General features: G+C 46.1%; 1 protein-coding gene across 1 annotated transcript in view; it reads right to left on the reverse strand.

The window, feature by feature from the left end:
• Window positions 1-11,701, reverse strand: part of HEATR1 (HEAT repeat containing 1) — a 52,593-nt gene that overhangs the window by 6,219 nt on the left and 34,673 nt on the right. The window contains exons 29-37 of the mRNA XM_028481676.2: window positions 10,060-10,188; window positions 8,143-8,373; window positions 7,234-7,360; window positions 5,453-5,613; window positions 2,872-2,918; window positions 2,643-2,766; window positions 1,904-2,044; window positions 1,104-1,393; window positions 275-425 (exon numbers count right to left, since the gene is read on the reverse strand). Coding sequence (XP_028337477.1) covers window positions 275-425; window positions 1,104-1,393; window positions 1,904-2,044; window positions 2,643-2,766; window positions 2,872-2,918; window positions 5,453-5,613; window positions 7,234-7,360; window positions 8,143-8,373; window positions 10,060-10,188 — 1,401 coding nt within the window. The remainder of the gene's footprint in view (window positions 1-274; window positions 426-1,103; window positions 1,394-1,903; window positions 2,045-2,642; window positions 2,767-2,871; window positions 2,919-5,452; window positions 5,614-7,233; window positions 7,361-8,142; window positions 8,374-10,059; window positions 10,189-11,701) is intronic.

The following is an 11,701-nucleotide window of genomic DNA, read 5'->3' on the forward strand; positions in this document are numbered from 1 at the left end:
GCGCGCCCGGAGCCTGTGCCCCGCAACGGGAGAGGCCCCAACAGTGAGACGCCTGCGTACCGCAAAAAAAAAAAAAAAAAAAAAAAAAAAAAGTGACACCCATACCAACGTCACAACTGAACAGGAGGAATGATGGCAGTGAAAAAGGGACACATTCACTAAAAACAAGCACCACTTTTCAGAAATAAGAATCTTCCTGCCAAATGAAAAACGTTAAGCACAAATGATCAAATCTGTAAGCTTTCCCCTCCCCCCTCCGTGGTCACCAGCTCACCTGCAACAAGACACCTTCCAGGTAGGGGCTGATGAAGTGCGGCAGGGTCTCAGCCACCTTCTGCAGGGCCACCAGGGCGCTGAGCAGGTAGACCTCGCCCGAGAGCAGGTCGCGGGCGCTCCTCATGGCTGTCAGCAATGGTGGCATCAGGCTGGAAAGAAAGGGCACAAGTTTCTTTGAGGAGAACGGAGCAGAAGTCACTCTGAAAAAATCCAAATAACCGTGTCCGTTACACCTCTGACGTCCCACAGAACATCTGCACGGTGTGTGTGACCGAGAGCAAGAGCTCTCCCAGCGCCCACGGTACTGACGCAGCATCACCTTAGATAACACCACCGCCTTGCAGTTTAACACTTGCTGTGTGTCGGGCAAAAAAGCCCTGCACGCACTGCCCCACGGGCATCCTGTGAGGTTGGTGCTGCCTCGGTTTGTAGACGGCAAAGCTCTAACAGGCTGCGTAACCCTGGCAAGCTGGCGAGGCTGCACGCTGGCAAACACCAGAGCCAACGAGGGAGCCAGGAGCGGCCACTTCTGGCGCGGCCGGCACCTGGCAGCTGTGGCCCAACCCGCTGGGCCCCTCTACGAAGCAATGTTGTCACCTACTGCTTCCGAGGAACGCTGGTCAAAGGGGAGCAAAAACTGGGGGACAGTACACATCAGGTAAACGAGAATGTTATTATTTTCCAGTCTGAAGAAAAGGTCACTTCTCTAACAAATCTAATTTTATGAAACTTCTACTGACAGTCGGGAAAAAGTCACTAAGGTTTTATTTTCCAGCTGATAGCAGAAACCTTGTGCGGTGGTCTCGTGTCCGGTCCCCTCGACATACCTGGGGAGCTGAGGGATGGCCAGGGCTTCCAGCGTGGAGACCACCTCGGCCACACACAGCAGGGCACCCCCCAGGACGTTCTTCTCCTCCTTTGTTCCTAGAGCAATCAGCCTCACGGCAGTGTTCAGCACAGGGACAAAAGGCTCTGGATTTTCTGCACCAAAATTCTTGCATAAAAGCTTTAAGGTGTATAAAGCTGTCTGTCTGTTTATTGGTTGTTCTTCTAATGTCTTTCTTTTATGCTTCACTATGGCCACAAGGACTGGGACCAGTTCCAAGAAATGGTAAACCTGAAAAAGACAGCCAAACTTCCCAAATAATTAAAGCTGCAAACAAAATACTAGTCCTTTTCTCCATTTTTACTGCTGAGACTGCCTAAACGGAGATCAGACCAAGACGTCCTACGCCCCACGATTAAACACAAACGACCTTTTCTCCATCTGCTTTATTTACCAATAAATGGATGCATGTGCTGGCGACCATTCTGTATTTATATAAAGCACCCTACCCGTGTGGAGTGAAAGAGGATTAGAATCGTGCTAAAGTTAAGGCAACATATAGTCCAAATTAAGCAAGAATACTGGTAGGGTGCAATTCCACTCTAAGAGCTCTTATAACACGTATATACGTGGCTCCTATCAGAATTAGCATCACATTTTAAACACACACGCATCACAGCACTGTATTTGGATAATAATATACTTATTTAAATTGTACCACTGGAGAAACGTCAAGCAGTTAAATGCAGCTCTGATAAAGCAAAGAATGGGAAATGGGTCTGTAGCACAGTCTTCACTTACAATTTTCTTCTTCCAGGAGGTTTTCTGCTGTAGTTTGTTGTTCAAAAGATCCAAAGCTTTCCGGCGAACAGACGGCAGTGGGTTCTCCAGCAGCCCTCTGATCACAGGGATGAAGGTTTCTGTGGGCAGCAAGGCATTGACCTACACAGCAGTTTTACATTTAACAAAAAAGGAAAATAAAAAATACAAAAGGAAGATGACTCATTTAAGACAGACTTCCATTCGCTGCACACCTAGGTGCGAGGCATTTTCACTCACTATCTAGTTGTTACACTAACCTTTTAGGGAGGCGTTACTAACCACATTTATCAAACAAACAACAACAACAACAAAAGGGTGCTCACACTAAGTGAACTGCTCAAGGCCACGGAGCTAAGCAATTCAGCCAGATCTTACACAGTGTTCTTGGCCAGTGATTTTACTGATGAACTAGAAACTCCACTGAAGAGGTATCTTTTATTCCACTTGAATAAAGTGAACATTACATAGCAGGACATGAATCAATATTTAAAGCATCATATTTATTGAGGCACATGTTCTCACAATTGGTAGAGAAACAACTGTTTTCCAGATAAAATGATCTCCAGTCATCCAGAGATCCTTTTCCAAGAAAAATCTGGGCTGCTTTCTGTTAAGCTCTTGCTAAGTTTACTCTTAAAGTAAAACTTTCTGTTAAATAACTTTATGATGACACAGAACAGCAACAAAACACAGGAGAGAGGGAGATGTAAGCGCCCACCTTGTCCAGCAGGTCGTAAGCTTTACTGAGGAGCGCTCGCCAAAACTTCCCAGTGAGCCTGTCTGCGTTTCTCTCCATGGACTGTGCTACAGCGTTAATGTAGCCAAGAACCATTTCTAGCAACCTGAAACACAGGAGACTCATAAGAGAGTCTGGTGTACTATTCTTCCAGCTTTTTGATTAAAAGTTTGAAATTATTTCCAAATACAAATTTTAAAAAGTAACATACCTCTGTTCAAGGCCTGTCAACACCTGAGGACCGCCACTTTCAACTACCTAATTTTTAAAGAAGGCGTCATTAGAACAATATGACAGCCGATGATGAAAAATCATTTGAAGTGCAATGAAACATCGGACACCGACCAACTCACTCCCCAGTGTTTTCTGACATCACAATTTAATCAGGTCCAGATCACCCCTGTCATACTGTAAAAACTCCATTTCCCTTAATTTAATTAGTCTTTTCACTCATTTTGATTACATTCTATAGATATTCATACTATCTATAAAGTACTACAGAGATTAAGAAAAATACAGCAAACGATTAACACCTATTAGTTTTCTGAAATGCTAATCTTTCGTTAGCCCGTATCTCATTTTAAGATATTGAACTGAAGGAGACAGCTGTAGTCCCCTCTGTATCGTTCCCTAATCCCAATCTCCTTCCACCCCAAGCCCCACAAACTTGAATCTGTGGCTGAATGTTATCAGAGTGCGTATCAGCCGGCAACATGCTTTCTTGATTATATTAGATTTTTGAGGTCTATCTATGGTAACTTATGTTGTTCTAGTTCACTCGTTTTAACTGCACACAGTACTCCTCTCCATGTACCACGACTTATTTATTCATTCACCTCTCTTGGTAGATATTTAGTTTTATGGCCCTTTTTTTCCGCCTTCACTAACAGTGCTAAAAAAGAACCTTTCTCCTTGAGCATCGAGGCAAGTTTTCGTAGAGAAAGGGGACGGCTAGGTAGCAGGGGCGGGCACCTGCACTTTGAATGGGCGCTGCCCCGCACTTTCTGAAGTGGCTGTACCGACTCCTGCTATCCCTCACTGTACAAAAATGACCGTGTCCCCCCAGCCTTGCCACTTCTTGCATTAACAACTTTAAACTTCCTGCCAGTATGATGACATCATGGTGGTATCCTCTAAAATCTGAATTTTCCTTCTTACTAGGGAGGTTGTTTTGTCACATCGGCCATTAGTGATTTCTCTTCAACGAATTCATATTCTTTGCCAGTTGTTCTAACGGAAACGGATGCAATATGCTTCTTTTAGTCCATGGCTTTCTTTTCATTTTGTTTATGGTGGCTTTTGGTTGAAGTTCTTAAGAAATTCTTTTCCACCCTCCAGTTACAACGATGTTTTTCCCTTGGTTTTCTTCTCAAAGTGCTAAGTACTTCTTTTCACACTGAAGTTTTTAATCCACCTAAAACTGTCTTTTGTTTCTATATGAGATCAGTCTTTCTTCCCCCAACTTGGAAAACAAACCGTGCCAGCTCTAGTTCTCGGGCATTTTTCTCTCCCCACTGCCACGTGGTGCTGCCAGCCGTGGAGCACGTTTCTTACATCGCATGTGCGTGTCCGCCTGATGTCCAGTCACACTGGTCCACCCACGTGCTTGGGAAGCACCACCATCCTCGGCAAGCCTGCCTGACACAGAGCAACGTCTACACTGATCACTCTCAAGTGAGCTTGCTGAGCTAATTACCAGTTCCACAAGTTCATCAATGCTCTTTTTTTCTGATTCTTACACTTCATTTCTTTTGCTGAGTAGGAATATATTGTGACAGAGGGCACCTTTGTTCCAGACTTTAACAGGCACATGTTAATGTCTCATCATGAAGTGTGCTGTAAACCACAGGCTTCTGGTGGATGTCTTTATCAGGCTGAGGAGTTGTGTCCATCTCACAATGGTGAGGATTATTTTTCTGAAATCACGAATAAGCACTGGATTCACTAAATTCTTTCTCTACGTATTTCAACGATCGCAGGTTTCCCCCGGATCCATTCATGCATTATAACAGAAACAGAACACAGAGACTTGAATGCTCAGCCATTCTTATGTTCCTGGTCATGACCCTGGATCCTCCTTTCTGTTTCTTTATTTCTTCATTTTGTTTCTGTATTTCCTTCTTTCTCTCTAGTTTAAAGTTTAGCACACAAACAGAAAGGAGCACGAATCATGTGTGTAGAGCTCACTATATATGGGTAAAGAAACAGCATGTTATCAGCACCTCAGAATCCCTCCCCTACTTAACCCTGCCCTTTCCTCCTTCCCAAAGATAGACACTGTCGTTACTTCTAAAACCACAGGTGTGTTTTGCCCGTTTCTGAACTTCATACAACCGGAATCACAGGATGCATTCCTCTGTGTCTGCCTTCTCTCCTTCGATGTTATGCTGAAGAGAGTCACCAGATGGCTGTGTGTCACTGAGGTTCACCCACGTCCAGCTATGACGAGACGCTCTGTCCACTCCACTGATGATGGACACTTGGGCTGTGGCCAGTTCTGGGCACCATGAACAATGCTACCACGAACATTCTTGCCGATGTCTTTTGGTGCACGTGTTCACACACTTGTGCGGGTATATACCACTTGAGAACAGAACTGCTGAGCCACAGGGTTTACGTATATACAATCTTAGTAGATCATGCTCAACGGGTGTTCATGTTGAGGTGAAGAGCACTATCTGTTTCTATTACAGGCATGCCTCACATTTTCATGAGCGACTTGCCAAGCTGTTTTTACTAGCCTAAAACACAGCTCCTTCAGAAAAAGCAAACACATTTAAAGAACATCTCACCTTTCTGATAAAGTTATTGGAAGCCAGGAGCTGAGACATGAAGGACACTGACAAAAATTTAAAATGCCGCAGTTGCTTGCTAGTGTGAGCATCTATGTTAAAAACCTGTAGCATTTCTTCTTGTGATTCGCTCTTGTAAGATACTGATATGGGGAGGGTTTCTGAAAAAGAGCAACAAAACAAGTGACCTCACTCATCTTCGACCTGATTCTTTGGTATACAGATACAGACATAATGAGCATGGTAAGTGCATACAATTTTTAGAGAGAAATTTGTTACTCTGTTATACACATAATATACAATATGTATATTATTATACATATGTATGTGTATATATTATTTGTTATACCCAGTTTTTCCTCTTCTAAACCAGTGAAAGATAGGAGTGTATTTACCAAGAAAGTACCCAAAAAGCCCTGAGAATAGAGTATGTAAGACAAAACCAACCAAACAAAAAACAAGGTAACTAAGACAAACAAATAGAAGACAAAGATACTGCAAAAGGAGTCTAAACTGGCTCCATGCCCCATTTCCGAAGCTGCAGAGACATTTACTTTGATGGCTCACAACAGACTAAAGGAGGGTCATCCCTTGCCTTCAACATTTAACTCTAAAAGCTGCAGATGTCTGCCCTAAAACTGTAGAATCCCACATTCAAATGTATCAAATATGAAAGGGGTTGGGGTGCCATGGCTGGGGGTCTGTGATGGGCCACTTAAAAACCACCGTCCTAGATAGAGTGTGACTCAGAATGAAGGCTTCGGCCTAAGCACGTCACCACACACAGCTCACTGGCGCCTCCCAGCTCTGTCCCTCCCAAACCCGGCCAAGCAGGGCGGACAGGTAAACGGCCAGTCACCCAGACAACGGTCCCTGCGGAGTCTTCAGACCCTTCTTTCTAATGTACCTCACTGGGGTTTTTTTGGTTTTTTTTTTTTGCGGTACGCGGGCCTCTCGCTGCTGTGGCCTCTCCCATTGCGGAGCACAGGCTCCGGACGCGCAGGCTCAGTGGCCGTGGCTCACGGGCCCAGCCGCTCCGCGGCATGTGGGATCTTCCCGGACCGGGGCACGAACCCGTGTCCCCTGCATCGGCAGGTGGACTCTCAACCACTGCGCCACCAGGAAGCCCCCTCACTGTTTTGCTCCAAAGGGCAGAGAACTAAGAACAGTCAACACGTCACCCCTTCCTTAAGCCAACCTCATTGGTGTTGCAATTAGCGGAATTTTCTTCAAGACCCCAACGTGGTAACATTTTTATATTTAGTTACCACTGCTGTGATACCTGTTTTGTTTTCCTTCTTATAAAGGTCTTCGCGGGAACTCCCTGGTGGGCCAGTGGTTAGGAATCTGCGCTTTCACTGCCGTGGCCCAGGTTCAATCCCTGGTTGGGGAACTAAGATCCCTCAAGCTGCACGGCACGGACAAAAAAAAAAAAAAGCTTCACATTTTAATGGGAAACTAAGATATAGCTAATAAGATGCTGCTAACTTGCTGTCACTTTACCATCAATTCATCCCAGACACTTGGAACAGCCCACACATCGGCGCAGAGGCGCAGAGGTCTGAAAGGCAGCGTGGGAGGAACGGCGAGCGGAAATCCCACTTACTGTTTTCCATAAACATCTGAGAAGGTAACAACCGTATACTCGAATAAAAATTACTAACTTACTTAAAAAAATCCTTCTAAAGACGCACCATGGGTTCTGAAGACAAGCTGCATTACCTTCTGCCTCTCTCAAGCTTCCAGATTAAACAGTAATTAACATCGGACTTAATGCGCACCTTCTTTTTCCTCTGGCAGCTTCATTAAGTACTCAAGGATATTCATCAAGCTCTGGATCTGATGCTGGACACTAAATTCACAACAGACTGAAATCCAAAATTCAGTGTCTGCCTCTAAAATAGCATCCTGTGTAGAGGAGAGAAATAGGTCATAAACCGTACCTCTCAAATTTATGTTACTTACTAAGTACAAATAAGGGAAACATTTTAAAAATACTTCTTAGCACACAAAGCTACACCACACTGTTCCTTATGGTCATGTGTGTGACCAGAGGAATCAGGTACTGAGCTTCTTACATAAAAAAGCCAATTTATGAGAATTATGAGGCATAATTCCAGGATAAACTGCATTATGATATCTGGCAGAAATGAACATATTACTTGGAGTAATTTACTTGGAGTAGGTTCTAGATCTATTCCTGGATCCCACGTCTACGAAGCCATTTAAAAACAGCCCTGGATGTGTAACTTCTGCCCTCATCTCTCTTCAAAACAGGGCTCTTCAAAACTGTCACCTGCATCTCACTGACTTCAGTGACACCGACCCTCCTCCCCTGCCCCCTAAAATGCCTTCCAAACCACGTTCAAGAGACACAGTTTAATTCCTGTACAGCTGTACTCTTTGGGGCTTAATTAAAACACACCCACCCAGCACGGCAGCAGCCTAGTTTCTTAGAAAAGTCAAGTCACCCTCAGGAGAAGCCCTGTGGCTCCTGAGAGTATTCAGTGCCTCAGGCTCTGGAAGCAATTTCAAAGAATGCTAGAAACACCTTTAAAAGCCCTTTTGAGCACACACTGTTAAGTAATGCACACTAAGCATCACCAGCCCCACGTTTAAAGTGGAAAGTAACACAAAATCTGTGTGAAACACCACCCGTGTTTTCTTGTCACCACGCCCTACGCTCTGACCTTTTCTCCGAAGGCAGCCACCAGCACCGTTTTAGTGACATACTGTTCAAAGAGCAGGAGGAGGAGAACCCAGAGGAACCTCTCTGCTCCCAGTGTGTCAACAAGCTGCACGAGGACAGGCAGGCGCCTGTGCTCAGGCACGTGGGGCAGCGCATCCACGAACACGTTGATGATCTTGACCACGATATCCTCCACGTTCCTCGTGACTTCTGCAGAGTCGCCACCATCAGACTGCAGGACAGCAAGCAGGGACAGTGAGTAGAAGCAAATAACCCTCCGCGAGACAAGCTATAAGTAGACACAAAAAGGCCTTCAGATGTGCCCTCAAAAAGTTATCAAAGGAATTCTAATAATCAAAGACCACTCGGTAAGTATTCAAGGAGTATAAAGATGATGTCGGGCTTCCCTGGTGGCGCAGTGGTTGAGAGTCCGCCTGCTGATGCAGGGGACGCAGGTTCGTCTCCCGGTCCGGGAGGATCCCACATGCCGCGGAGCGGCTGGGCCCGTGAGCCATGGCCGCTGAGCCTGCGCGTCCGGAGCCTGTGCTCCGCAGCGGGAGAGGCCACAGCAGTGAGAGGCCCGCGTACCACAAAAAAAAAAAAAAAAAAAAGATGATGTCCTCGGCACTCTGCGGCCCTGAGGGGACTACAAAGTGCAAGGCATGGGCACTTCCCCAAAGGAGATGTATCATCTCCACGAGACACAACACACTTGAGAAAAGGCAACAGGAGGCACTAGATGGCACGTGCCAAAGACAGGCCCTGAGAGCAAGGCTGCTCTTGGGCCGTCCTGCGAAAACCAAGCAGGATTTGAGTTGTCCCTCGAGAAGAACGGTTTAATCCGAAAAGCAGTGTGGCAAGGCCATCAGCTCCCCGCTGCTTTCAGAATGAAGTTCAAACCATCTGGTATGGGTGCTCAGAAGATAACAGCCTAATGGATGAAAGGATGAAGGAACAGACACCTGCACAAATGGCTAGCCCGCTGCCCCTACTTCCCCCCGCTTCGGCTCTCCACATCCCTCACACACACTGTGCACACCACCCCCAGGCCGGGACTGCCTGCCGATTCAGAGGGCAAATCCTATCTCCTCTTCAGACGCATTCAAAGTCCACTTCTTAATAAAGTCTGTGTGGTCATCCTGGCCCACGTGGACCTTCCCCTATCCTGAACTCTGCAGCGTTTATCAAATTCCACTGGCATATACCATATTAATGCATATCGTTATTTTCCTTTTTATATACGTCTCCTGTAGTGGCTAACTTGCTGGACAGAGAATACCAACCTTATACCAAGATTAAAAGGAGGAGGTGCTGGGTATGGTCATCGCTGAAATGGTCAATAGCATGAGGAAAGACAGTGACAACAGTGGGGGTAAACAGAAAACGCAGTGGATAGCCACGCCCATTCATGTTCAAGGCTACTTTTTAGTTTCAAAGTCTTCACTCCTTGACGAGACTAGTTTGGCAGAGACCAGGTCTCACTCATCTCTTCGCATACTAAGCTCTCAAGGTAATGCTTGGTAAATGTTTGTTGAATTGTATGTTAACACATTTGCTCTAAAACTTCCTATTTCATGGACCTACACAGGGGTCTTATCAAACTGATGCAATGTCCTGAGATACACAGTAAATGTAAATTCACTTCGTCAGAGGAATGTTAAGGCACTTGTATAGTTATACCCTGGCAGTATAGGAGAACCAGCTCGGCATGTTTATAGGTATTTCTGGAAAAGACATTATTTCCAAGATTACTCCTTACCTTCACCACTCTAAAATTTAAGGGGCATAAATACCTGAGCATTTCAGAAAGGCTTTTCATGTCATGTATTTACCACTACTTGAATTTCATGCTATGTAAAATCTAAAAAATCTTAAAAATCAGAAAAATAACACCAATGATGGTGGAAAGACAGCTTACCTGCATAAGTGCTGGAATTACCATTTTCACTGTCTTGTTAATAACTTGAAAACTGTAAGTATCATCTAGACGCATCACATTGGCTCCCATAAATGTAAAAATAGACATGATATTGTGTAGAACTTTATCCTGAAAGAAAACACATTTTTCAATATTTTCCATTTTAAGCACATCAAGTATCAAGATTCATTAAACTCAGCAATAAAAAGAAATAAATTAAAAATAGGCAAAGGATTTGCAAAGACATTTTTCTACAAATAAACAAACGGTCAATAAGCACATGAAAAGATGATCAACATCAGTTATTAAGAAAATGCAAAATCCAAATCAGAAGACACCATTTCATACCCACTAAGATGACTATAATAAAAAAGACAATAACAACTGTGAGGGAGTGGGGACATAGAACCCTCAGATACTGCTTGGTGGGTACAAAATGGTACAGATGCTCTGGCAAATAGTCTGACAGTTTCTCAGAAAGTTAAGTTGGCAGATGACCCAGCAATTCCACTCCTATTGAAAATACTGAAAACATGTTCACACAAAATCTCCTATACGAGTGTTCACAGTGGCATAATTGTTAACAGCCAAAAAGGGGAAACAACTTAAACGTCCGTCAACTAATGATAAACAAAATGTGGTATACACGTACAATGGAATATTATCCAGCCATAAAAAGAACACTGATTCAAGCTTCAAAACGGATGAACCGATTAGCAGGCAAGATGGCGGAAGAGTAAGACGTGGAGATCACCTTCCTCCTCACAGATACATCAGAAATACAGCTACACGTGGAACTTCTCCTATAGAACACCCACCGAACGCTGGCAGAAGACCTCAGACCTCACAAAAGGCAAGAAACCCCCCACCTACCTGGGTAGGCAAAAGAAAAAAGAATAAACAGAGACAAAGAATAGGGACGGGACCTGCACCAGTGGGAGAGAGCAGTGAAGGAGGAAACGTTCCCACACACTACAAGCCCCTACGAGGGCGGAGACTGTGGGTGGCGGAGGGGGAAGCTCCGGAGCCTCGGAGGAGAGCGCAGCAGCGGGGTGCGGAGGGCAAAGCGGAGAGATTCCCGCACAGAGGATCGGTGCCGACCAGCACTCACCAGCCCGAGAGGCTTGTCGGCTCACCCGCCGGGGCGGGCGGGGGCTGGGAGCTGAGCCTCGGGCTTCAGTTGGATCCCAGGGAAAGGTCTGGAGTTGGCAGAGTGAAAACAGCCTGAAGGGGCTAGGGCGCCACGGCTAGCCGGGAGGGAGTCCGGGAGAAGTCTGGAGCTGCCAAAGAGGCAAGAGACCTTTTCTTCCCTCTTTGCTTCCTGGTGCGCGAGGAAGGGGTTTAAGCACGCCGCTTAAAGGAGCTCCAGAAACGGGCGCGAGCCGCGGCTGTCGGCGCGGACAGCAGAGACAGGTGTGGGATGCTCGGGTTGCTGCTGCCGCCACCAAGAGACCTGTGTGCGAGCACAGGTCACTCTCCACACCGCCCCTCCCAGGAGCTCGTGCAGCCCGCCACTGCCGGGGCCCCGGGATCCAGGGACAGCTTCCCCAGGAGAACGCGCGGTGCGCCTCGGGCCGGTGCAGCGTCACGCCGGCCCCTGCCGCCGCAGGCTCGCCCCGCATCCGTGCCCCTCCCTCCCCCC

This window comes from Physeter macrocephalus, chromosome 20 (assembly GCF_002837175.3).
Source record: "Physeter macrocephalus isolate SW-GA chromosome 20, ASM283717v5, whole genome shotgun sequence".
Classification (NCBI taxonomy): Eukaryota; Metazoa; Chordata; class Mammalia; order Artiodactyla; family Physeteridae; genus Physeter; species Physeter macrocephalus.